At 46.9% G+C, this 27,893-nt stretch overlaps 1 protein-coding gene across 2 annotated transcripts; it reads right to left on the bottom strand.

The window, feature by feature from the left end:
• Positions 1–1,231: 1,231 nt before the first annotated feature.
• On the bottom strand, positions 1,232–24,380 carry DNAAF3 (dynein axonemal assembly factor 3). Of its 2 annotated transcripts, XR_013214565.1 has the most exons (13): positions 24,255–24,380; positions 24,090–24,170; positions 22,885–23,024; positions 21,764–21,857; positions 21,236–21,393; positions 19,378–19,554; positions 18,966–19,088; positions 9,750–9,872; positions 8,197–8,389; positions 7,994–8,108; positions 7,520–7,594; positions 6,832–7,000; positions 1,232–1,644 (listed from the first exon to the last, which is right to left on the bottom strand). XR_013214565.1 is itself a non-coding variant. In XM_077259566.1 (12 exons), the coding sequence occupies exons 2-12, from the start codon at positions 24,163–24,165 to the stop codon at positions 1,476–1,478; spliced, it is 1,443 nt and encodes a 480-aa protein (XP_077115681.1). In that variant the 5' UTR covers positions 24,166–24,170; positions 24,255–24,380; the 3' UTR covers positions 1,232–1,475. The 2 variants fall into 2 exon arrangements, 1 of the variants encoding a protein (XP_077115681.1); XM_077259566.1 differs by lacking the exon at positions 6,832–7,000.
• Between the last annotated feature and the right edge of the window lie 3,513 nt (positions 24,381–27,893).

The raw sequence follows: 27,893 nt of genomic DNA, 5'->3' as shown, positions 1-27,893 counted from the left end.
GGATGGAAATCAGTATAAGCCAGCCATATTTTAGGGTCCGTGTATTGACCATAGGTCTCCGGACCTTAACAAACAAATTCAATGATGCCTATGAGGCTGTACATTCAAGTCAGGGGATGTAGAGTCAGTCCGGGCATTGTGGGCCCTATATGAACCGGACTGTGTAGCAAGTTATGGACCTAAATCCTTGCTTAGTGGGGGCTTAAGGCCCCGTCACACATAGCGATTTACCAACGATCACGACCAGCGATATGACCTGGCCGTGATCGTTGGCAAGTCGCTGTGTGGTCGCTGGAGAGCTGTCACACAGACAGCTCTCTCCAGTGACCAACGATCAGGGGAACGACTTCGGCATCGTTGAAACGGTCTTCAACGATGCCGAAGTCCCCCTGCAGCACCCGGGTAACCAGGGTAAACATCGGGTTACTAAGCGCAGGGCCGCGCTTAGTAACCCGATGTTTACCCTGGTTACCAAAAATAACAAACAGTACATACTCACCATCTGATGTCCGTCAGGTCCCTTGCCGTCTGCTTCCTGCTCTGAGTGCCGCCGTACAGTGAGAGCAGAGCGCAGCGGTGACGTCACTGCTGTGCTGTGCTCTCACTTTCCGGCCGGCAGTCAGAGCAGGAAGCAGACGGCAAGGGACCTGACGGACATCAGATGGTGAGTATGTACTGTTTGTTATTTTTGGTAACCAGGGTAAACATCGGGTTACTAAGCACGGCCCTGCGCTTAGTAACCCGATGTTTACCCTGGTTACCAGTGAAGACATCGCTGGATCGGTGTCACATACACCGATTCAGCGATGTCAGCGGGACCTCAACGACCAAAAAAAGGTCCAGGCCATTCCGACACGACCAGCGATCTCGCAGCAGGGGCCTGATCGCTGGTACGTGTCACACATAGCGAGATCGCTACTGAGGTCGCTGTTGCGTCACAAAACTTGTGACTCAGCAGCGATCTCGCTATGTGTGACGGGGCCTTAAGGAGTGAAGTGGATGGACAAACCTGTTACTAAAGACCACTCCCAGGAAAGATGCATATCTGTACACAGGATAGGTTATAAATGACTGATTGCCAGGGTCCCACCAGAGACCCCCCAGTGATTTTAAGATAAAGGTCCTAATCTACTTATCGCATTGTACTCCATTCAAGCCCAGAGAGGAGATTGTATGGTGGGGGTCTTCAGTGTGGGGCTCCCAGCAAACAAATTTATCAGAAATCCCATGATTCATTGGTAGGAAAATCCCTTTAATGAGCAGGAATTTTAGATAAATACCAGAACCTTTGGCATAAAGCCATATAGGTTCTTGGCTGCTCCTGCCGGCCAGTTTGCTACCTGCATCATACAGATACTAGGTGGCCAGCAGATCTCTTTGGTCTATTGCAGTATAACAGGACAGCCCGCTCTAGTAGTAATACATCTGTACATCTGGATGGAGTAGTAAAGTTCACATGTCGGCATGAAATATTTCTACGCTGCTTTCTGGTTTTCGTCACGATCGTCCAGGCGCTCAAATCTGGCAACGTAATCTCTCTTCCAGTCTAGGTCTTCTGTGGTCACAAATCCGGCTTCTTCCGCAACTTTCGTTATTATAGATATATAGCTTTTAACCTTGTCCCCATGGAGATCCACCATAAACCTAGGAACAAAATACAAAACTCGAAAACCAGCCTGGTTCATGAAGTCCACTGCTGTACATGGGAAATATAACAAGCCACAGAGCCGTGACACTAGAGGCCTTTTTTTTATTATTATTATTATTATTATTATTATTCCTAGTTAACTAGCAGTAGGAAATGGCAACAGGATTGTAAAGAGTATCAGAACAAAATGACTTTACAAACCAAGCACAGGTGCTCGATGCACCCATGACCTAGCCAAACCACTCAGTGCACATTCCTAACTACTCGTTTTCCATTTATCTCAGAAGGCCAAGATAGATGGAAAACAGGTGGGTGGGAAGCTGCACTGCACAGTTTGGCTATGCCATGGGAGCGACGAGCGCATGTGATTGGTTTGAACAGTCATTGTGACTCCATTTAACAGGGAATATCTGGGACTGTCTGAAAAAGGAGATTTTTGTTTACTCACCGTAAAATCTCTTAGCCTCTAATTGGGGGACACAGGACCATGGGTGTTATGCTGCTGTCCACTAGGAGGCGACACTATGCATAATCTGAAAAAGATTAACTGTGGCAGCTCCTCTGCAGTATACACCCCTGGACGGCATCAGCCTTCTCCAGTTTTGTGCAAAAAGTAGTGCAGTAGGAGGAACGTAACATGAATAACATAATTATGCCTGTAAGAGGGCAACTATGTACGAGCTCAAGAAAACAATATGAGAACTCAGTTACAACGGCCCGGAAAGGGCAACAGGGTGGGAGCTGTGTTCCCCAATTAGAGGCTAAGAGAAAGATTTTACGGTGAGTACACAAAAATCTCCTTTACCCTTTCGCCTCATTGGGGGACACAGGACCATGGGAGGTCCCAAGGCAGTCCCTGGGTGGGAAGCAATGGACGAATATTGTGCAGACAGGCCCCTATACTTAGGGCACCGCCGCCTGCCTAACACGTCTACCCAGGCTCGCATCCGCTGAGGACTGGGTATGAACCCTGTAGTGTTTAGTAAACGTGTGTAGGCTAGTCCAAGTGGCCGCCTTACACACTTGTTGTGCCGAAGCCTGGTGCCTAATGGCCCAGGAGGCCCCTACCGCCCATGTAGAGTGTGCCGTAATACCGGCTGGAAGAGGAGAATTCTTAAGGCGGTAGGCCTCTTGTATGGTGGATTTGATCCACCTGGCAAGGGTAGCTTTGGAAGTTGGCAGACCCTTGTTGCCGCCTTCCGGAAGGAGGAAAAGAGAATCAGACCTCCGGAAGGACCCAGTCCTAGACTTGTATATACGCAATGCCCTGACGAGGTCAAGCGTATGCAGAGCCTTCTCCACCCTATGAACCGGAACTGGACAAAGGGATGGTAGTGAAATTTCCTCATTGAGGTGGAAGTTGGACACAACCTTCGGAAGGAAGGATGGGACCGCACGAAGAACTACCTTGTCCTGGTGATAAGCCAGGAAGGACCGTCTGCAGGAGAGTGCTGTCAGTTCAGACACCCTGCGTAGCGAGGCGATTGCCACCAGGAAAACCACCTTCTGGGAGAGAAGGCGGAGCGGGACCTCCTTAAGGGGTTCGAAGGGTGGTTCATGCAATGCTGTCAGGACCAGGTTGAGGTCCCACGTTTCTAGTGGTCGTCTGTAGGGGGGAACCAATCGGAAACCCCCCTGAAGAAAAGTCCTTAATTGCGGCTTGGTAGCAACGCGCCTTTGAAAAAGCACTGAGAGGGCTGACACCTGGCTCTTAAGCGAGCCCAATGACAGCCTGGCCTCCAGACCAGATTGGAGAAAACCAAGTACTTTGGGTAGGGAGTAAGGGAGTGGGGTCTGGCCACGAGTTTCGCACCAGGAAAGAAAGCTTTCCAGGTACGGTAATAGATCTTGGCAGAGGCTGGCTTCCGTGCCCTGATCATGGTTCCAATGACGTCCGGCGAGAGCCCTGCCTGGGTTAGAACCTAGGTCTCAAGGGCCACGCCGTCAAATTGAGAGTCCCTGAGTTCTGGTGGTAGAACGGGCCTTGTGATAGAAGATCGTGGCGGTCGGGGAGACGCCAGGGGGCGTCTGAGTAAGTTGTACGATGTCGGCGTACCATGTGCGTCTGGGCCAGTCCGGTGCAATTAGGATGGTTGGAACTCCCTCTTGTTTGATCTTCCTCACCACTCTGGATATATCTGCGGGAGAGGTGGAAAAATGTACAGAAGCTGGAACTGGGTCCAGTCCTGAACCAGAGCGTCTGCTCCGAGCGACCTCGGGTCGTGTGTTCTGGCCATGAAGTTGGAGACCTTGGCATTGAAGTGGGATGCCATTAGGTCCACATCCGGGGTCCCCCAGCGATGGCAGATCTGGCGAAAAATTTCGGGATGGAGAGACCACTCTCCCGAGTCTATTTCTTGTCGGCTGAGGAAGTCTGCTTCCCAGTTGTCCACCCCGGAATGTGGACCGCCGAGAGAACCGACCCTGTGTCCTCCGCCCAGTGGAGGATATGTGACACTTCTCGCATCCCCTGGGTACTGCGGGTCCCCCCCCTTGGTGATTCACATATGCCACAGCCGTGGCATTGTCCGACTGTATTCTGATGTGAGAGGCTGCCAGTAAGTGATGAAAGGCCCTCAAAGCCAGGAGGATGGCACGAATTTCCAGGATGTTGATGGGCATGGTCGCTTCCACTGGGGACCACTTGCCCTATGCCCTGTGGTGTAGGTGCACTGCACCCCAACCCGTGAGGCTCGCATCGGTGGTCAGAACTTTCCAATGACTTGTGAGAAAGGATTTCCCCTTTGCTAGCGAGGTTGGCTTGAGCCACCAGTGCAGGGACCTCTTGGTTGACGACATTAGCCAGAACTCCCTGTCGAGAGAGAAAGGGTTCTTGTCCCAGGACTTGAGGATGGCTAGTTGGAGAGGCCTGAGGCGAAACTGGGCAAATGGGACTGCTTCTATTGCTGCCCCCATCTTGCTGAGGACTCATGGCAAACCGGAGAGATTGAAGGGGTTTGCGGAGGATGGTGCAAACTCCTAGACGGAGAGCCAGTGCCTTGTCCCTGGGAAGGAGCACTAGACCCCTGGAGGTGTTGAATAGCATTTCCCAGGAAGGTCAGAGTGACTCGGGGTTGGTGATGACTTTTGAAGGTTGACTAACCAGCCCATGCGACTCAGTGTCGATTGTGATTGAGACGCTGAGCTCGCAGTCCTTGAAGGTGGGAGCCTTGATGAGTAGATCGTCCAAGTATGGAGCGACTACTATGCCTCTGGAGTGCAGGACGTCCATGGTGGCTCCCATGACTTTGGTAAACACTCTGGGAGCCGTGGCGAGTCCAAACGGGAGAGCCACGAACTGGTAGTGGTCCTGGTCGATTGTGAACCTGAGAAATCTCTGATGGGCAGGTGCAATCGGTATATGCAGGTATGCGTTTTCTGTGTCTATGGAGGCGAGATATTCGCCCTCCTCCATGGACGCAATGATGGACCGAAGGGACTCCATGCGGAAGTGACAGACCCGTACGTATTTGTTGAGTTGTTTTAGGTCCAGTATGGGCTGCACGCTGCCTCCTTTCTTGTGGACTACGAATAGATTGGAGTAGAACCCTCGGAAGCGCTCGGCCGTGGGGACCGGTACTATGACTCCTGCTTGAAAAAGCGAGGAGACCGCTTGCCGGAAGGCACGAGCCTTGGCTGGTGGTTTTGGGGGACAGAGAGGAAGAATCGGTCCGGTGGGTTGGAGGTGAAGTCTATTTTGTATCCGGAAGACACTAGTTCCCTGACCCACCTGTCTTCTGTAATAGGCAGCCAGACTTGATGAAAGAGCAAAAGTCGGCCGCCTACGGGTGTGGTGTCTTCCGGGGTCCGTGAGTCATGATGAGGAGAAAGTCTGAGATTTTCCTCCTCTGGGTTTAGACTGGGCTGCTTTTGACTGCCAGGTCTTGTCCGACCTTTGCGTTGATCGCGAGTTGTCCCTGCGTGGAGAACGGTTATGATTTTGTGCTGGACGCGAGAGGGACCAGCCCGAAGAATTCCGAAAGGATCGGAATAGAGTTTGGTTACGCTTCTTGTAAGTGCGTTTAGGTTTCAGTTGGGGAAGAGAGGTACTCTTACCCCCGGTGGCGTTGGATATCATCGTGTCCAACTGTTCACTGAAAAGTCGCCCACTGAGGTAGGGGAGGTGCGTGAGGGACTTCTTTGAGGCTGCGTCGGCTTTCCATTCCCGCAGTCAGAGGATACGCCGAATTGTGATGGCGTTTGATGCTATCCTCGCTACACCCCTTGCTGAATCCAGAGCTGCATGAAGCATGTAATCTGCTACGACTGCTATTTGAACCGCTTGGTCCGACAGCTCAGGAGCGGATGCTTGGAGGCCAGCTTGTAAATTTTTGGCCCAGGCCAGAATGGCCTTGGCAGCCCAAACTGAAGCAAATGCGGGAGCCAGGGATGCCCCTGTGGCCTTGAAAATTGAACAAGCCATGCGTTCTACCTGCCGGTCTGCTGCGTCCCTGAGGGTTGAGCTATCTGGCAGTGATAGAGCTGGTGCTGCCGCAGAGACAGGGGCGCAGGGAGCCCTGTGTCTGTGCAATGCCTGCCTGCACTCCCCCCGGCCCCAACAGGAGCCCGCAGCTGGGCTGGGGTCCCTGGATGCAGGCGCAGTGTGCTGGCCCATTGCTGGGAGCTGCAAAGTGCTGCCTGTACAGGCCCTACCTGAGGCGTCTCAACCTAATGCCCCCAGAGGGGGATTAGGGAGGGTGCTGTTGTCACCTTCAGGGGCCTTTATCCTCGCCTCGACCTCAACCCAGAAACCAAGAGGAATTGGGGAAGGAGGGGGAGTCTTGACTTCGAACCAGCACCCGAGGGACTGGGGAAGGAGCAACATAGGGAATAGCCATCTCTACTTCAACTGGGCACCCCGTAATAGGGGGCCGAGGAAGGAGCCATGCCGGGAGTCTCACAGGAGACCCACTTTTCTTCATCTGTAATCCATCGGAAAAAAAACGGAGTAAAAAAATCTTAGGTGTGCCTCCTATGCGACACTAAGCAAAAACTAGAGAAGGCTGACGCCGTCCAGGGGTGTATACTGCAGAGGAGGAGCCACAGTTAATCTTTTTCAGATTATGCATAGTGTCGCCTCCTAGTGGACAGCAGCATAACACCCATGGTCCTGTGTCCCCCAATGAGGTGACAGAGTAAACAAAGTGTGCCTAAGCACTAACAGGCATGTAGGTGCTGCTTACCTGCCTGTTGTGCCAGGGGAAGTTCTCCCCGGCGAAGACTGCTCCTGCCAGAGATTCAGCTGCCTCTTCGACAAACTTTTCGGCTCTGACAGGGCGGGACTTCCGACGTCATTCAGATTGATAGCCAGCTCCCCCAATTAGGTTGCCGAAAAACGTGGAAAGTTCTGTCCTGTCAACAAAAAAGAATCCGCCGCTCTGTCAATGCGACATCAGCAGAGGCAGTGGAATCTGGCAGGAGCGGTCTGTGCTGGGGAAGAATGGCACCTGGCACAACAGGCAGGTAAGTAGCAACTACCTGCAAGTTAGGGCTTAGGCATGTTTTTTGTTCTTCAGAAAGCCCCGGATATACCCATTAAAGGTGCAAATACCATAAGTATTGTTATTATCCTCATTTACATTTGTTATTTTGTAGTCATCTTATGTATTGTGCTACCTACTCCAAATGTAAAAACACCCCTCTCCAGAGAGGATCATAACCTCAAACCTCAGGGTCAATTTCTTTGTAATAAAATTAACCCACAAGTGTTATCTAGAGACAGGATACTAACTGCATGTTTAGGTTGTCCTTCTTGGGATACCAATGCTGCACGCCGAAAGTGTGCACCGAAGAGGCAACGTGTATTTCACGACCACCTCCATAAGACAGAGTCCCGACAATATAATCTCCAGACAAGTAAAATAAACTTACTTTGTTAATTCTATGATCAGAGTCGCTTTCCTGGCTGTGATCAGCTTGTAGTCTGCAGTCAGGTGGTGAACCATGCTAAAACAGAGGGATACAGTCATTCATCACGTCTGTAGCATTTCCTATATGCCCACAATTCTGGAGAGCAGGGAGACCATGTTACAGACTCCATACATAACAGTCAAGTGGTATTACAGTGGCAATCATCATTGGACGGTAGATCACTGGATGTCCCGCTGTGTGGCCCACCACAGATGAGCAGGATTTGGGGTCCCAAACCCAGTAATGTGAATGGAGCAGTGAGAATTCAGCCCGTGTGTTACAGCTCCCATCACAGTCTATAGGGGCGCACCACCTTTCCTACGGGGAATTTAGGACAAGCCAGTTCTGGTGATCACTGATCGGACCCCATGTATCTAATGAATAACTGATTATCAGAATATTGGATTTTATGCCAATGTCAGCTCGGTGGATTACCTGCAGGAGAAAGAGACAATGTTGAACAGATTAAGGAATTTGCTCTTGTGATGAAGATCGTTCACCCAGCTAAGAGGTAGGAGATGGATTACCACGTTGTCCACCTGGAGATAATCTAGAAAATCAAAATGTAAAGCTCAGTTCCTGTACATGGGCGTTATGCAGTTCATTCTAGTGTGACCTGATCTGAGTCTGAGTCTTACTTGTAGCATCACCATGTTTCTCATCCTCCACATTCTCAGCTGTTTTTTCCTTGGATTCATCCTCTTCTCGGATAGTAGATTGGCCAGCAGGACTGCGCTCTTCTGCGATCTTCTCTTCGTCTGAGTATTTCTGTCCAGTCATCAATTCGTGAAACATTGAGGTGATGTTGTGTTGAGACAAGTCTTGAGCAGTCTATGGGAAAATACAAGAAAAAAAGTGCAAAAATCAGTGATACGGCCATCTTTGGAAAACCCAAATAAAGACTTTGGAACCAAGTAATTCTTTACCCAAGGAAATCCGCCAGTTATAGTATTAAAAAGCAGGGCTCCCAAAACTACGTTTAAAGAGGACAGCTATTTTTTAAGTCGAGGTCTGTACATAAGGACGAGGGGTCGTCTTGGTTAGCACTTCATTAAGCAGTCCAAAACCAAGAAATCGTCCCACGTTCAGGATTAGGAATATTTTCGATTTTTGTTCTTAAGTGGTATACAATTTTTTCCCCTTTTGTTTTGAAATAAGTTGGGCCCAATTTATTTATTGTTGGAAGGCATTTGAAGAAAAATGTATAAAAAAAAAAAAAAAAAAAAAAAAGGGAATTTCACACTTTCTTTGTATGACCCTGCAAGAGCACAATTACAAGATGCAAATTTTAAGAAACTTTGAGTTTCCTAGTCCATAGAAATGTTTATGCACCTAGTTCACTCATTAAGCCCCCTGATAAATTCATGAAACCAAATTCACTATTTAAATCAATTTTTGTTGCAGATTTCCCCTGTAACTGGGGCTGACATATTAGCCCTGTAACAGGGTGAATTCTGCTTAGTTTCTGCAAAGATACTTTGAATGTATTTTATTTATTTTCAGACCCAGTAGCTCCTATCTCCACCTGCAGATCGCATGGTATGGGAAGAAGAAGTGTCAGTGTTTAATAAACTGAATACAAAACTCTCATTCAGTATTGCGAATACAGGCGACCACAAAGGTAATAAACCATCTTTTCCTTTTTTATGCAGAGTCTATGACTATTATGCAAAACATTCTAAATAGTTATATGCGGACAGGACCAATGTTTTATGTCATTGAGCGATCGCGGGAAAATTGGGAACCCAGCTGGGATCACAATACTCAAATCTCCAGTCGCTGCCGCATGTATGACACAGCCGGCACCTGCCCTGACTCCATACACCTCCACCAGACTTGTATGTCACATTTCAAGGGGTTGACCAAGAATGGAAAAAAAAATAAAAATAAAAATAAAGTGATTTAATTAGCAAATTATGTTTGTTTTATCTAGATGGATAATCTTTGTGCACTTAATTCTACACAAATGTATTATAGTGATTTGCTTATTCAATAGGAATTTAAGAATTAACTATGCATTTTTTCTTTCAAATTCCCATAAAAGCATTTCACTGCAGGGTTTCACAAATTGTAGGATTTAGAGTACATTAAAGTAATCTTACATAATGAAAAAGATAGATGAAGGCATAATAAGATGATGTATGATAAAAAAAATAAAATATATACATTATGTAAGGAAGCCATGTCCTACCTTTGTATACACACCATTAGAAGTCTTCAACAAGCTCTTCTCCTCAGTTTCGATCCCATACGCTATGTAAGGACCAGTGGTAATATCCCCCCAGTATCCTCGAGCTTGCACCTTCCCGCATCTCTAGGACCCAACAAGAAGGTTGCTAAATGAGACCGAGTGGAAATGCTAACCTCCCGTGCAAGCCGGGGCTAACCTCCCGCACAAGACAAGTTTTCAAGACAGCAAAGAGATCAGATGTTCAGTGTTGAGTGGAACATAACCGCTGCAGCAAATCATTGACTGCAGTGGTGATGATTTTGTTACAGATATGGCCACAGATTGACAGGAGTTTTAATGAGTCCGTTCAAGCCATAAGAGGAAGGGAGGACACCAGTTGGGTCATGGGTGGAGGGTTTTGGAATAGCAGCAGGTCTTGTAGACGAGTATATGCTTTCACAGCACGTCAGCGGCTCCCGGGACAGCCAGTCCAAGCCTGGCCAGGGGTATAAAACCAATACTAGAATAGTGATGAGCAAGTGTGCTGGGATAAGGTGTTATCCAAGCATATGTGAGTGCTAATAGTATTAGAGCACACTGAAGATACTCTACTCTATGTTCGAGTCCCCGCAGCTGGTCAACAGCCGTAACCTATGCAGGAAATGCCTGTTAGGAAATCCCTGCATGTGTTGCGGCTATTGAACAGCTGCGTGGACTCGAACATGGTATTAACATTTGAGCATGCTCAGATAACACCATATCTGAGCACATTCGCTCATCACTACAGACTGCACAAAATGTGTCACCGCTGGCATGTATTTAGCTACAGAAATGTAAGAAGGTGCGACTGTGGCCATCATGGTACAGGCGACCATGTCCACGTGACCAAAATTCTTAATGATGCATACAAAGGAGTCTCCTTCAGAGATGGAGACAAGTCTGCTAATATTGCCAGGAGCATGCTGGAATATTCGGCACGTCTGCATCCTCACGACTCCTAGCAATCATTCAAATGAATGCAAAGTGCGATATATTTAGTTCAGCAGATAAACAAGCTGCTACGTCTTAATGGGCCCCACAGAGCTGCTGAAGTGGCCTGATAATCAGCCTCGGTTTCCTAGTTAATGAAGATAATTTTGTCTCTAGAAAGATCCATGTCTCCAAGTAAATCTAATCACAAAACTGATAAGGACTTCAGAAATAGAGAGGCTTTATTACTGCTGAGAAAAGGGCCGGGATGGATTTAAAGAACACCGACAACTGCTCCAAGCACAGATGGAACAAAATATATGTACAGTTAGGTCCATATATATATTTGGACAGAGACAACATTTTTCTAATTTTGGTTATAGACATTACCACAATGAATTTTAAACAAAACAATTCAGATGCAGTTGAAGTTCAGACTTTCAGCTTTCATTTGAGGGTATCCACATTAAAATTGGATGAAGGGTTTAGGAGTTTCAGCTCCTTAACATGTGCCACCTTGTTTTTAAAGGTACCAAAAGTAATTGGACAATTGACTCCAAAGCCATTTCATGGACAGATGTGGGCAATCCCTTCGTTATGTCATTCTCAATTAAGCAGATAAAAGGCCTGGAGTTTATTTGAGGTGTGGTGTTTGCATTTGGAAGGTTTTGCTGTGAAGTAAACATGCGGTCAAAGGAGCTCTCCATGTAGGTGCAACAAGCCATCCTTAAGCTGCGAAAGCAGAAAAAACCCATCCGAGAAATTGCTACAATATTAGGAGTGGCAAAATCTACAGTTTGGTACATCCTGAGAAAGAAAGAAAGCACTGGTGAACTCAATGCAAAAAGACCTGGGCGCCCACGTAAGACAACAGTGGTGGATGATCGCAGAATAATCTCCATGGTGAAGAGAAACCTCTTCACAACAGCCAACCAAGTGAACAACACTCTCCAGGAGGTCGGCGTATCAATATCCAAATCTACCATAACGAGAAGACTGCATGAAAGTAAATACAGAGGGTTCACTGCACGGTGCAAGCCACTCATAAGCATCAAGAAGAAAAAGGCTAAAAAAAAAAAAAAAAAAAAAATCTAAAAAAGCCAGCACAGTTCTGGAAGAACATGCTTTGGACAGATGAAACCAAGATCAACCTCTACCAGAATGATGGAAAGCGAAAAGTATGGCGAAGGTGTGGTACAGCTCATGATCCAAAGCATACCACATCATCTGTAAAACACGGCGGAGGCAGTGTGATGGCTTGGGCATGCATGGCTGCCAGTGGCACGGGGTCACTAGTGTTTATTGATGATGTGACACAGGACACAAGCAGCCGAATGAATTCTGAGGTATTCAGCGCCATACTGTGTGCTCAGATCCAGCCAAATGCAGCTAAACTGATTGGTCGTCGATTCATACTACAGATAGACAATGACCCAAAACAAAGCCAAAGCAACCCAGGAGTTTATTAAAGCAAAGAAGTGGAATATTCTTGAATGGCCAAGTCAGTCACCTGATCTCAACCCAATTGAGCATGCATTTCACTTGTTAAAGACGAAACCTCAGACAGAAAGGCCCACAAACAAACAGCAACTGAAAACCACCGCAGTGAAGGCCTGGCAGAGCATCAAAAAGGAGGAAACACAGCGTCTGGTGATGTCCACGAGTTCAAGACTTCAGGCAGTCATTGCCAACAAAGGGTTTTCAACCAAGTACTAGAAAGTAGGAATTAGTCCTACCGGTAAGTATGTTTCCAGGAGTCCATCATGACAGCACCACCAGGGGTTGTCCTTCTTATCCTTGATAGGGACAGGAAACACAGAAGAGGTTAAATAGCCCCTCCCCACCTCCACCCCTCAGTGATTTTCCAAGTACCACACCAGGATGGATGCAACTCTATTTTATTGAAATTCCCTTCTTCCCATGTTTACATCACATATCAGAGGGGAACTCAAGGGAGGGTATATAAGGGGTGCTGTCATGATGGACTCCTGGAAACATACTTACCGGTAGGACTAATTCCTACTTTCCAGGACGTCCCTCCTGACAGCACCACCAGGAGAAATACCAAATAACTCCTTTATTTTTTAGGGCGGGATTACAGCCTGGAGGACTTTCCTCCCAAATGTAGTCTGTTGATTCACAGTTACATCTAACTTATAATGTCTACAAAAGGTATTTGACCTCGACCATGTTGCAGCTCTGCATATTTGGTCCATAGAAGCCCCAGCGCTTTCTGCCCATGAGGCTGAGATTGCTCTCAACGAATGTGCCTTGAGACTTTCTGGAGGAGTTCTTCCTGCCGAGATATAGGCTGCCGTGATGGTAGATTTAATCCATCTTGCTAGAGTAGCTTTGGATGCTTTTTTCCCCTTGTTTTTCCCGGTCATCTGGATGAAGAGGTTAGAGTCAATTCTCCAGCTATCTGTAATCTCCAAGTAGTGTAGAATTGTTCTTTTTACGTCTAGAGCGTGGAGAAATCGCTCTTTGTCATTACTGAAGTTCTGGCAGAATGTAGGTAGAACAATCTCTTGACTTCTGTGGAAGTCTGTAACCACTTTAGGAAGGAACCCGGGATTTAGTTTAAGGATGATACAGTCATCCTGGACTTTTAAGTATGGATGTTTAATAGAGAAAGATTGGATCTCACCAACGCGACGTGCTGACGTTATTGCCACTAGAAAAAGGGCTTTAAGTGTTACGGCTTTCAGGTCTGCCTGACCTAATGGCTCATAAGGTGCTTTACAAAGTTCATTTAGCACTAAGTTTAGGTCCCAGGGAGGCACTGAACTGCGAATTGTAGGCCTAAGTCTCTGAATGGCCTTGACGAACCTCACTATCCAAGGATGGGAGGCTAGTTGGAAGTCATAGAAGGAACTGAGGGCCGAGATCTGTACCTTCAGTGTACTAGGCCTTAGTCCCTTATCGAAACCTGACTGGAGGAAGTCTAAGATTTTTGGAATATCTGGACCATGAGAGACCGATACAGGAACTGTACTCTGAGAACAAAACTTTTTCCATATCTTCCTGTATATTGCGGCAGTTACCGGTTTCCTACTGTTTTGAATAGTAGCAATGACTGCTTCTGAGAGGCCTTTTGATCTTAGGATCTCTTTTTCAGGATCCATGCCGCTAACTGTAGAAGGCCCGGGTTTTGATGGACTAGGGGCCCTTGAGACAGAAGGTCTGGTACCGCTGGTAGATGGATTGGATCCTCCCAGGACATGCTCTTTAGAAGAGGAAACCAGCTCCTTTTGGGCCAGTATGGGGCTATCAAGATAACTGATGTCTGGCTCTCCTGAATCTTCCTCAATACTGTCGGTATTAGGGCCAATGGAGGAAAAGCATAAGCCAACTTCATGTCCCAGTTCTGAGCTAGCGCATCTATTCCCGATGGTCTGTCTCCTGGGTTTAGTGAGAAAAATCTTTTTGTCTTTGCGTTCTTCCCTGAGGCAAATAGATCTACTTCCGGGAAGCCCCACCGTTGGGTTATCTGGAGGAAGATCTGGTCGTTTAAGGACCATTCTGTAGGACATAGTCTCTGCCTGCTTAGGAAGTCGGCTACCTGGTTTTTGGTTCCTTTCAGGTGTATCGCCGTTATTGATCTGACGGTCTGCTCTGCCCAAGAGAATATTGTGTTCGATAGGTCCTGTAAGTGACGATGCTTTGGACCTCCCTGGTGAAGTAGAAAGGCTACTGTAGTCGAGTTGTCTGAAAAGACACGGATATGTTGGTCTTTTAACCTTCCCTGGAATGCGTTTAAGGCCTCCCAGACTGCCCTTAGTTCTCTGTAATTTGAAGACCTGGTTTGTACGGATACGGGCCAAGTCCCCTGGGAGTAATTCCCTTCTATGTGTGCTCCCCAGCCGCTGTGACTTGCATCTGTAGTGATATTTACCGACGGAGATGTTCTCCAGGGTCTTCCTTTCCCGAGATTTCCTGTTATGGTCCACCATGACAGTGAACCTTTTGTATCCAGGGATAATCGTATTTTGTTGTCCAGGGTTACGTCCCTGCCGTCCCAAAGCGAGAGGATCTCTTGCTGCAGGGGTCTTGAGTGATACTGGCTCCACTGGACGCTGGAAATACAAGAGGTCATTAAGCCCAATACTCGCATGGCTTTCCTTATGGATGTTTGCTTTTGCTTTTGTAATTTTTGGATTTCTTTTTTGAATGACTCCTGCTTGTGAAGTGGGAGGTACGTATGTTCCTGAACTGAGTCTAGGATTACCCCAAGAAATGATTTCCTTGTTTCGGGTTTGAGGCTTGACTTTTTGAAATTTATTAGCCATCCTAGCTTTTCCAGGAGTGAAATAGTTGTTGATAAGTTCTCTTCCATCTGTTGTGGAGAGTCCGCTATGAGCAGGATGTCGTCTAGATAAGGGACGGTAAGTATCCCTTTCTCTCTCAAGAACGCCATCACTTCTGCCATGAGTTTGGTGAATACTCTGGGAGCAGACGAGATGCCGAAAGGTAGACATGTGAACTGATAGTGCAGGATTTGGCCCTGGTCTTTTATGGCGAATCTGAGATACTGTTGGTGTGAGGCGGAGATGGGAACCTGATAATAGGCACTTTTTAGGTCTAATGTGCTCATTACTGAACCTTCCCGGATTAGAGGTATTGCAGATTTGAGAGATTCCATTTTGAATCGTTTGTAAGTAACTGACCGATTCAGAGGTTTTAGGTTTATAATCGTACGGAATTCTCCGTTTGGTTTTTTTATGGAGAATAGACTCGAGTAGTGTCCTCTGAACCTTTGGGCATGGGGTACCGGAATGATGGCTTTTATCTGGATAAGTTCCTGAATATCCTTCAGAAGTCTTTGCTGAGTCGATAAAGACTGGGTCTGAGTTAGGCAAAATCTTTTGGGAGGTGTTTGGCTGAACTCTATTTTGTATCCTCGTTCTATCAAACTTAGGATCCATGGGTTCTGAGAGATGTTTTGCCAACCTTGTAGGAAGTACTGAAGCCTTCCCCCCACTAGATTGGCGTCATTGTTTATTAGATCTTGATTTTTGGTCTTGAAAGGTACCTCTGCCTCTACCACCTTTCGGGTAGCTCCATCTTCCACCTTTCCCTTTTCCTCTATAGTCCTGTCTGGGATGGAAACGAGACCTACGAAAGGGCGGCGTGTTTTTTGGTTTTTTCTTCTGGGAAACCCTTTTTCTTATCCGCTGCTTTTTCAAGCAACTCGTCCAGTACTGGACCAAAAACGTGAAGGCCAGAAAAGGGTATTGAACACAGTTTGTTCTTTGACTGTGTATCGCCGGACCATGATCTGAGCCACAGAGCTCTTCTCGCTGCATTGGATAAAGCATTGTTCCTTGCAGCAAACCGCACTGACTCTGCCGAGGCATCGGCCATAAAGTCTGTTGCCATCTTTAGGAGTGGTAAAGATTTTAGAATCTCGTCTCTAGGCGTTTTATTATTAATCTGGGTCTCAAGTTTCTCTACCCACAGGGACATTGATCTGGCAACTGAGGTGGCCGCAATATTGGTTTTCATGACAGCAGCCGAGGCCTCCCAGGCCTTTTTGAGGAGATCTTCAGATCTTTTGTCCATAGGATCCTTGAGACCCGAGGAATCCTCAAAAGGGATGGCGGTCTTTTTTGAGACCTTGGCTACGGGTATATCCACTTTAGGAACAGATTCCCAGATTTTGGTCTCCTCTGGATCAAAGGGCAGGCGATATTTGAAATCTCTTGGGACTATCAGTTTTTTCCCTACATCGCCCCATTCTTCTAAGATCATTTCTTGAATATGACGATTTACGGGAAACACTCTGCTTCTACGAGCTCTGAGCCCCCCAAACATTTCGTCTTGGACTGTAAGGGGTTCTGTGGCCTCCTCTACTCTCATGGTATCTCTGACGGCCTGTAGTAGTGTCTCAGTGTGTTCAGAAGAAAATAGATATCTCTTCTTTTCCTCTGTGAGGATATTTGAAGAGCGTTCTCCCTCCATGGAATCGGATACGGAGTAGGCTGAAAGCTCCCCTTCTTCTGAACTAAGATCCTGCTCCCACCTAGGTCTCTTAGGGCGGGGAGAATCGACTGGCAACAGCGCTGATACTGTGGACTGTACTTCTTCCCTGATCATAGTTTTAATACTATCCAGGAGGGAAGTCTGTTCTCCTTTAAGAAGTCCTGCCATGCATTTATCACATACTTTCTTGCTATGCCCCTCTGGTAGCCTGCTGGAGCATAGAGGGCATTTTGTCCTGCGCTTTTGGCCTGATGCTGGGCGGTTGGACATCCCCTTATCCTGCAATAGACATAGAGAGGCCCTATAGCTTGTGTTATGATATGTGATACAGACCCCCTTTGTATAACTTACATGATCGGGGGCGAGCTCTGAGGACAGGGTTTCCTGACGATCTGCACTCTCCATTTCTCTAGGAACAATGTGCAGTCAGATGTTTCTGATTAAATAGGGCTCTCACCTGTCTTCAAAACATCTGATTCGTCCTCCTTCCGAGCTCAGCTGCCGGTGATTACTGCGGGTCTCTGACGCCCACTGCTGCTGGGCGGGGATTCTTTTCTTCAGCTGTTATAATACAGCCTGACGCCTGCTTCCGGCGTCCCCAGAGCTGCCCGGGAACGCCACCGGAAGTTCCCATTGGTGGTTACAGCGTCGCTGCCGCGGCGCGCCCCAGAGACGCGGCACACACGCCAGTGCGTCGCCTCGGTGACGCGGCACGCCAGAGACGCGGCGCGCTCTGATGACGCGGCGTCCCGATGACGCGGCACCCCTGACGACGCGGCGCGCTCTGATGACGCGGCACGCCCCCCGCAGGCCCAACCCAGCGCGCTCTCCGGCGTGGGTTGGGAGAATCACCGCCGGTATCCGGGTGCAGCAAAAAGGTGCAGAGCCCTCTGAAGAGGGATGCACCGAAGTCGGGAGCACAGCTCGACCGGCGCTGAGGGACCTCCAGCGGTATCAGCGCAATTATGCGGCGCCCTGCACCGCCTGCTCAGAGCCCTCGGGAGAGGGATGAGACTGCTCCGGGAGCCCTGCTCGACCGGTTACGTGGATCTTCAGCACGGTAAGCCGTGCCATCGCTCCTCTGCGTCTGTCCCTGATAGGGACAGGAAAAACACTGAGGGGTGGAGGTGGGGAGGGGCTATTTAACCTCTTCTGTGTTTCCTGTCCCTATCAAGGATAAGAAGGACAACCCCTGGTGGTGCTGTCAGGAGGGACGTCCTGGAAATGAACATTTTATTTACAATTATTTAATCTGTCCAATTACTTTTGGTCCCTTTAAAAAAACAGGGTGGCAAATGTTAAGGAGCTGAAACTCCTAAACCCTTCATCCAATTTTAAATGTGGATCCCCTCAAATGAAAGCTGAAAGTCTGAACTTCAACTGCATCTGAATTGTTTTGTTTAAAATTCATTGTGGTAACATCTAGAACCAAAATTAGAAAAATGTTGTCTGTCCAAATATATATGGACCTAACTGTATGTTCAGGGTTTTTCTTCCACTTAAGAACTTTGGACACCATTTTCTAACCATAGTTTTTTTTCCCTTTTTGTACTATATTTTTATACATTCACAGGGTCAGGAATTTTTTGTTTACAGCCAGAAAAAGCACTGAGCGCGTTCAGTGTCCTGTGCAGAGGAGGGAGGCGTTGCGATCACCACCTTATATCAATGGTGATACTAGGTTTTCTACCTCTGATTTTTCAGGGAGAGTCATACTCACCCTTTGCTGGTCCAAGTCTCCCATGACATCAACAGTGCTGCAGCCAGTCAGAAAGCCCAGATGCTCGGTCCGTATTGATGCCACAGGCCACTGGACTCCCTGATTGTTTTTTTGTGCAGTTGGGGGAAAAGGAGTTTTATGAAACTGGGAAACCCCTCAATATAAGCACCCAAAACCTAAACATGGGAATACCCCTAATACACATGCACACTTTTAAACCTCTCACTTATCCACAAGATAGATGAAAACCTTTGAACATTGGAAATCGGACTAGTGGAATAAATGGAGAACTGGGGCAGTCGTGGTGCCGACAGTTCAGTATCTTGTTCTAACGATCAATGGTCCACTATATCAAGTGATAACCCTTTAACACAAACGTTATTAACAGTAGGTCGTCTTTGCTCTAAAGAATATCTTTAAGTCACTGGAAGGAAATACATCATTGAAGTTATTCTTAATAATGTCTATTAGGGTCTAGTAGGCTGATGTGAGACAGTAATACATGAAATGACCAATACATCTATATACAACCCTGGGGATACGGGCGATAATATCCGAATACTTACGTGTGTCACAGTCATGTGAGAAGCCAGAGTCTTATTAGGGACATCATAGGTTCCTTCACGTGTCATAAATGCAACACCTTTCTCTCGCCAGCGATTGTACTCCGTGGTCCCAATCACGGCCGCCTGCAAGACACGTCAACAGCAATGAATAAGATATCCAACCTCATTGCATAAAAGTGTGACCTTCACAATGTAAAGATGGCCTCATACACAAGGTCAGTGTCGGCTGAATATGTCCTTATCTGTGGATTGGCTGGAAAGCTTTCCACTGACGAGAAAGGAGGATCAGGCATGTGGAACTTAATGGGGATGAGCTGCTGAGAGGCGACAGCTTCCATCCTTCTCACCATGCAGAGGTGTCTGGGAACATAAACTAGCGAACAACAAGCCTGTATACTACAGCAGAACTCACCCCGCGGTCATGCAGTTTCATGTTTAAATCCCAGTCATAGGCTCCTTTCCTGGAGTCGTAGCGTTTGCCTAAAAGCTGACGGTTCTTCACGTCCCAATACCTCTCGATAGGAAAGAGCTTTGCCTCAGACGTTTGCCAGAACTTAAAGATATATTCCAAAACATCCCTCTCTTTAAACTGTACAGAGAAAAAAAAAAATAAGTGTAAAGCAAAAAGAATTATCGTAGATGTTTCCTGGCTGACACCATCATTGCACTGAGCAGGAGGTTGGACACGATGACCATGGAGGTCCCTTCCAACTCTAGGATTCATTACTGTATTTTTCTATTGCATTTTGTTTTTTTTGTTTTTTTTAATAAAATGGGTCAAGATCAGTGTAAGCTAAAAGGTTATTCTCAAGGTAAAAAAGGGTCAACTATAAATATTGAGTCTTTATGTAAACTTGATGTATTTATCAATAAAAGTTTAAAGTCTTATGAAGTGTTTATAACTGTACTTCAGGAACCTAGAAACATCCGATTACAAGATCTAAACACACTTAAGGAGCAAGATGTGTAAAACCCAAGACCTGCGTCAGTCTCAATGGGTACATTAATTACACCCATAAGGTTTTTGAGTATCAGTCAAGTATTTTGCCCGAAGAACAAGCATTTCGGGAGCAGTGGCTGAACCCTCGTCATATACTGGACGTGCTAGGAACAAATAACACCCCATTTGGCGCTGATGAAAGCCTCTTTGGTCCATTCTTATGAAAAGATGAAAGCAAAGTCTTCATTAATAAAACAAAGCTGGAAAGGAACAAACTAGTCTGCGATAGTAAGAGGAGCGGAGCCCGAGGAACAATGGACGCAATCAATACGTGCAAATGAATGAAGAGAAAACACAAAGGCGAGGAGTTAAATTTAACACAATACTTTTCTTCATTTTTGCTAAGTTTTGACTTGTTTTATTTGTGGGACTTAATTTGGAGCTTTCTGCAGTAAACGATAAGATCTAAGGGGGGGGGGGGGGAATGTGGGGATGGCGCCGCGTGGGATAGATAGATAGATAGATAGATAGATAGCACTCATACCGGTGATACTCTATGGGGGCCATTTTAGATTTTTTGAAAATCACGGAGACATGTCCGATTCCGACCGAAGGATCAGAATAATAGGTCATATCTTCTCATATGCAAGAAAATCTGATGTCTGAATGAGCCCTTAGGTGTTATTTTACTTGAAAAAACATGCTGAATGGAGACAGGATTGTCAGTACTAGAAATCCTTTTTAATGCATATGTTAAAGAGATGCCACCATAAGCTAAAGAGGACAAAAGAAATAGGAGGGCGCTGCAGCCTTACAATGCTGGGGTCCTGGGTTCAAATCCTGCAAGGAGTATGTTCTGTGTAGGTTTACTCTGAAAGACAATACTGATGGGGTATTTAGATTGTGAGCCCCCATGGGGAAAGTGATGATGTCTGTAAAGTCCTGTGAAATGTGATGGTGGCATATAAAAAGAGAGTAAATAAATATTAATGGTGTCAAATTTAAAAAAATAAATAAATTAAAAAAAAAAAAAAAAAAAGTAGCTACAAAGGAGCCCCTTCCCATAAATTACCAGTAAGTGCAGAACGGAGTGTGATACGTTGATCGCCTAGTATAGATTGCAGGATGGCTTGATAAATGATAGAAATGAGACATTAAATGGTCTCAGAGTGACCATTGTGTATTTCTCAGTTTTATGGAGAATTTATTTCACCATTATACTAACGCCTTAGCCGATCCGGTTCTCAAACCCAGGTCCTAGGCACATGGGCACACGTACGGGACTTTTTGAAAGTGACCATGTCCGGGCCAAAATCTACCATGGACCTACCTTGATAGAGGTCATATTCAGCAAAGGGAGGGTCCTCTGCTGGTACTCGGGGTCTGTGACAAATTTAATAAACCGCTCACATCTGTCTTGTAGGTACGCTGCAGTCTTACTACGGACCATGCTGTTACCAAACAGCTCAAGAAACATTTCGCACTTCTCTGGGAAATAAAAAAAAAAAAAAAAAGGAAAAGCATTACAGGCAATCTATATTTTACATCTTAACACTAAATAGAATGGAATTTGCAATTCAGATTTCACACAATTAGTTTCCAATTGGAGAGATTTTTTTTTTCCTTTATCTTTTTTTCCGGTCACTATCTGACCCAGGAGATAATATTAAATCCCAAGTCAGGGGCAGGTATATGGCGTATTGACCTGCAATATACACCAGCTGCACAGCAAACTGGATCTCGAGCCATTTAAAAGGACAGATTGCAGGAGCACATTGACCCTCATTGCTGATGGGATCGCGGGGGCCAATTAGTTGTTATGACGGGCAGGGGCCCGCTGAAGGTCGCCTAATCTTACCTTGTAAACCCATTTGTTCTGGATTTTCCAGCGCCAAAGTCAAAAACAAGATTTGTCGAGCGACAAGCTCCAGGTCACTCTCAATGATGAAGAACTAGAAAAGAAGAACGGCACATGTATACAGAGATATAATGCTTATTGTCATATTACACAAGGAAAACTATAAAGATGGATTATAAGTGATCGTGGGGTCTCTGGTTTATTGCTATGACAGCCAGGGATCTCTGTTGAAAGACCTCCATGCTTGTCATTAGAGCTTTCATGAAACCCTTTCTGTGGCTAGGCTTCAAAGGAGACAGTCATTTTTACTATATACAGAAATACCGTAGTCTTGCTGTGTATAGAAAAAGCGATCGGACGATCGCAGCTTCAAGTCCCCTAAGGGGACTAATAAGTACAGTGAAAAATAAAAATCTCAAAACAAGTTTGAATCCATTATCCAACCATTAAAAATAAAATGTACATGTGGTATTGCCGTATTCAGAAAAGTGTGCTCAAAATACATAAAAAACAAACAAAAAAACAAAACAAACAGACAAACAAACAAAAGCATACACACACACACACACACACACACACACACACACACACACACACACACACCACTAACTAACCCAATCTGTAAATGGGAAACATTTCAAGGACACCAACATTTATGTTTTTTGTGCAATGCCACAAAAAATGCTGTAACAGGCGATCAAAACGTCATATCTATCCCAAAATGGTATCAATAAACACACAATATGGCCCTGCAAAAATCTAAGGCCTTACACAGCCCCATCAAGAGGGAAATAAAACATTTCAGGTCACGGAAGGCACAACCCCCCAACTGCTGGTTTTATTTCACCACAAAAATGTAAAAAACAAACAAACAAAAAAACCCTGGACATGTGTTTGGTGTCACTAATCATATTGATTAGCAGAATCATTTTGTCAGTTCATTTTTACCACACAATGTACAGCTTAAAAACAATTCCCAAAAAACAATGTCAGAATTGAGGGCTTCCCCCCCCCCCCCCACAATTTCTCTATACTTTAGAGATCAGAAAGCCACAAAAAAAAAGGGTAATAAGATGACAACGAGGCAGAATCTGTGCAGCCCTGCACTATAGGATCCTCACATTAAGCCTCCTCTGTGGCCAGCGACGTGCCTGGCAGATGGTTTTCAGAAGATGTCGCCCATCGCCACATCCCACCAGCAGAATATTCAGCTCCGGTATATCGCCACAAGCTGATAAGTGTTCAAGGGTATTCTGCAAACCTAAATGTAAAAAGAAAGAATTGTGTTTAGCTGCATAGCAGAAAAAAAAAAAAAAAAAATCTGCATCCTTGTATAATTATAGCATATCAGAACAGGGACACGTTATATCAGAGATGAACATTAAGGATTCTGACCCAAATGAAACATTTGAGCCCTTTGGAGCACACCTACAGAGCCAAGGGCCGCCTCCACCCCCCCCAGAGAGCCAAGGGCCGCCTCCACCCCCCCCAGAGAGCGCACCCCTCCAACCCCCCCCAGAGAGCGCACCCCTAAAGATTGGGGCAGGAGGGAGGGACAGACAGGTGGGTGTACGCACCCCTCCAGGCTGGGGGAGGGGACAGGTGGGGGAGCGCACCCATCCAGATTGGGGCAGGAGGGAGGGACAGGTGGGTGCACACCCCTCCAGACTGGGGGAAGGGAAAGGTGGGGGAGCACACCCCTCCAGACGGGGGTGGGAGGGAAGGACTGGTGGGGGAGCGCACCCCTCCAGATTGGGGCAGGAGGGAGGGACAGGTAGGGGTGCGCACCCCTCCAGACTGGGGGAACACAGGAGCGCACCCCTCCAGATTGGGGCAGGAGGGAGGGACAGGTAGGGGTGCGCACCCCTCCAGACTGGGGGAAGGGAAAGGTGGGGGAACACAGGAGCGCACCCCTCCAGATTGGGGCAGGAGGGAGGGACAGTTGCGGGTGCGCACCCCTCCAGACCGGGAGAGGGGGTGGGGACAGGTGCGCACCCTCCAGATTGGGGCGGGAGGGAGGGACAGGAGGGTGCGCACCCCTCCAGACTGGGGGAAGGGAAAGGTGGGGGAACACAGGAGCGCACCCCTCCAGATTGGGGCAGGAGGGAGGGACAGTTGCGGGTGCGCACCCCTCCAGACCGGGAGAGGGGGTGGGGACAGGTGCGCACCCTCCAGATTGGGGCAGGCGAGAGGGACAGGTGCGCACCCCTCCATTTTGGGGGACAGGGTGGGTGCTCTTATACAGAGGGCACACAGGACCCCCAGCCATACCCCACTGTGCACCATGTGGCTGATTATCACTCTCCCCTGATAGTGTCGCACTTACACTGCGTCTGGAGATCTAAGGCAGGACTGAAGCCCCACAAGGTCGGGTACACCTCTCCACCGCCTGCAGCCGCCATGGACGCTGAAAATGAACACAAACACGTCACACACCCGCTTTCCACCGGCAGCCCCGGAGTGCACGGTCCCGGCACCGGCCGATACTTACACCCGCACCGGTATAACTGACGGCGCCCGAAATATCGCAACTTCACTCAGCAATTCAAACTAATAAATGAACCCCGCTACGGCTCAGACAAACCTGCAAACCAGCGCCACAACCGGCCAATAGAAGGCTAGAAGCGCGTGATTGACGCTAGGGATAACCAATAAAACGCCGCAAGGGGCGTGTCTTAGCAGCTATTTTGCTAGGTTGTGCTGACAGCGAAGCTTGCAGTTGCTATGGTGATGGCCGGGCGCAGAATGTTTTGCACCTGTTGTTTCTATAGCGCTGGCGGAGGCCGCCGAGCTGCTGCGCCCTGTGCTGGGCCAGTGCACTAACTTATAATAAAGTGTATAATAAAGCCACATGCACATATTACACCCTGTACAGGCCTGCTCACACCTCACACACTAGCTGTGTATTTTCATTTTGGATTTCTGAGGGAAAATCCACACGAGATTTTTTACTTGAGTTTTTCAGGCTGAAAAATCCACATCCAAAGCAAATTTGACTGGCAGGTGTGACGCTACATATATATTGGCCGGGACTGGCATATATTCCCCAAAAGTCACAATATTTTTGCACATCTGCTGAATTGCGCAAACATGCTGTGGCTTAATAGGGAATTTACGCCATAAACATATTAATGAATTGGCCCCTGAGTCTTTTCGCTGAGTTTTTGGAGCAGAAATTGAACGGAATTTTACATTGCTGTGGATTATGTTCAATTTAGGCTACTTTCACACTATCGTTGTTAGACGTCGCAATGCGTCGTTTTGGAGAAAAAACGCATCCTGCAAAGTTGTCTGCAGGATGCGTTTTTTCTCCATAGACTTGCATTAGCGATGCATTGCGACGTATGGCCACACGTCGCATCCGTTGTGCGACGGATGCGTCGTGTTTTGGTGGCCGCGACGCACAAAAAACGTTCAATGTAACTTTTTTTGTGCGTCGGGTCCGCCATTTTCGACCGCGCATGCGCAGCCGAAACTCCGCCCCCTCCTCCCCGGAACTCACAATGGGCAGCGGATGCGTTGTAAAACTGCCTCCGCTGCCCACATTGTGCTACTTTAACACACTGTCCGTCGGGCCGACGGTTTGCGACAGCCTGTACCGACGGACTAGTGTGAAAGTAGCCTTAGAGGCCTGGAAAACACACCGTGTGCACATGCACCAACACAAGTTAGAAAGAAAACCACAGCATGAGCACTGTAGGCATATTTTCTCATTCTAAGGGCAGGTTCATGAGCGTATAAGAAATAATTCGGCCTTTCATCCAATTTTTTTCTAACTTGACATCCGTGTGCAGTCTGTGTTTTTTTTTTACAGCAGCTATTAATCATCTACAGTTTCCCATGTTACAGAACTGCAATGTATCCGTACATAAAAAATGGAGGCTACACTGTAGCTCTGCCCGGCCTTCAATGTTTTTTCGAGCACCCATAGACTAGAATGGGCAAGTCTCATTTACGGAAGACACTAGCGTATTCTACGATTCATTTCACACACAGATTCGGTCAGCGAAAATAAATCGCCCATCTGCACTGCCCCATTGTATTACATTGGTCCGCGTGCTGTCCTTTTTTTTTCAAGGACTGCCCTTGGATCGAAAATACGGTCTTGTGAACCCAACCTTAGGCTATGTTCACATGTTGCGTTTTTGCTGCATTTTTTTCAGCAATTAAAATCTGCTCTCTTGGCAGTAAAGAAGCTGCTTAGAAAAGCTGGTTTTGCTGTGTTTTTTGCTGTGTTTTTGCAATGATTTGCTGCGTTTTTTCATGCTCATACACCACAGCTAAATCTGATACCTGCATTTTTGCTGAGTTTTTTTCTGCGTTTTTGCTGCATTTTTTTGCTTTGTTTTTATTGTTTTTTTTGCTGCATTTTTGCTTTGTTTTTGCTGTGTTTTTGTTGTGCTTTAGCTGTGTTTTTTGCTGCTTTCTTGCTGTGTTTTTAGCTGCATTTTTTCATGCTCATACACCACAGCAAAACCTGATACCTGCGTTTTTGCTGAGTTTTTTTGCTGCGTTTTTTTGCCGCATTTTTGCTGTGTTTTTGCTGTGCGTGTTGCTGCGCTTTTGCTGTTTTTCTGCATTTTTGCTGCGCTTTTGCTATGTTTTTCTGCATTTTTGCTGCGTTTTTGCAGTATTTTTGCTGTGTTTTTTGCTGCATTTTTTATGTGATTTTTGCTGCGTTTTTGCTGTGTTTTTTGCTGCGTTTTTTTTCATGCTCTTAAACCACAGCAAAACCTGATACCTGTGGTTTTGCTGTGTTTTTGGACTTAATTCCTTTCTATCAGTGGAAAAATGCTGCAAAAACACTGAAAGAAGTGACATGCTGCCGTTTTAAGGGTATGTGCACACGATGTGGATTTTGCTGCGGATCCACAGCGGTTTTGATGCTGCGGATCTGCAGCTGTTTTCCATGAGTTTACAGTACCATGTAAACCTATGGAAAACAAAAACCACATGTCAATTCTTTGTGCGGATTCCGCAGGTTTAAAACCGCAGGTGGAATCCGCAGAAAAAACGCTGTAATTCCGCAGGTAATCCGCAGTGAATCCGCAGGTAATCTGCAGTGCGGTTTACGTGCGGATTTACAAAAACAGGTGCGGAATAATCTGCAGACATCCCATCTACATGTGCACATACCCTAAAAAAGCAGCAGTTTTCCAATTTAGTCCGGAAAACCAAACAATGTGTGAGTGCAGCGCCCCAGAGTCCTGGTTGCTGCAGAAATATTATTCTTCCACCAGGGGGAGTGATATTACGTCTGGAGGCAATAAAGGAGATCTCCTGTCCTGGTATCACAGACACACCACACACTTCACACTCCAGTCCACCAGGGGGAGCAAAGGTTCTATCTATTAGGCCACTCCTCACAGTTAGGTAAAACTGGTGGGTTGGTTAGAAAAGCAGGGAGAAGCTAGCTGGATTCCATCCAGTGAGCATCAGACAGAAGCTGACTGGGCTTCGGACAGTCAGTTCCAGACGGAGTTTGGCAGAAGCTGGCTGGAGTGGGTTCCAGGGTCCACGGAGCTGCGCCTGCCCCACGTGCGGCAGCATCCAAAGAGAGAGACATTGGAAGGAAGTGTGTTGTAGTGAGTGAGAAAAAGAAAAGAGGATAGTAGACGAGAGGCGCTGCATCCTTCTGGTGCGAGTTCCGGTAGCCAGAACACCGAGGAAGTAAAGTGCTCTACGCCGTTGCTTCAGAGACTGGCAGGACAGTCAATTCCAAGTTGGCTGCCCGACCTTAATACCTAAGAAGACACGGTGGCAACTTGTGGGGGTCGGGGCGTCTCTCAGGGTCCCTATAAACAAGCCTCAGGCCATCAGTCATACGGGTTTTGTTCTATCCGACCACGGGGAACAGATAGAGAAGAGTAACAACAGTGAGGACCTCATTAGAGCTTATGCAAGTGGGAACCTACTGTGTTACTAGGCGCATAGGAAGGCTATTGCATTCCACCTGGATAAGGAGACTCTGGATTTGCCTTCAGACCAACCGGACTCTGCCTACCCTGTGAACCGGTGCCCTGGACTGTGGAAACTGAAGCCTTCAGTAAAAGGTAAAGAGACTGCAACGTTGTGTCCTCGTTATTCACCGCGCCTCACACCATCCACCATCACCATCTACACTCCGGGA

This window comes from Ranitomeya variabilis, chromosome 4, assembly GCF_051348905.1.
Source record: "Ranitomeya variabilis isolate aRanVar5 chromosome 4, aRanVar5.hap1, whole genome shotgun sequence".
Lineage (NCBI taxonomy): Eukaryota > Metazoa > Chordata > Amphibia > Anura > Dendrobatidae > Ranitomeya > Ranitomeya variabilis.
The sequence above is the reverse complement of the archived record's forward strand: the minus strand, read 5'-3'. Positions and strand labels throughout refer to the sequence as shown.

Bases quoted from the DNA above. Each gene is read 5' to 3' on its own strand.
- DNAAF3 (XM_077259566.1), bottom strand. From the start codon at position 24,165: ATGGCGGCTGCAGGCGGTGGAGAGGTGTACCCGACCTTGTGGGGCTTC. The intron at 19,555-21,235 runs GTAGGTCCATGG...TTCTCTGTACAG, and splicing joins TGAATATGACCTCTATCAAG to TTTAAAGAGAGGGATGTTTT. The intron at 8,109-8,196 runs GTAAGACTCAGA...TTGATTTTCTAG, and splicing joins GAAACATGGTGATGCTACAA to ATTATCTCCAGGTGGACAAC.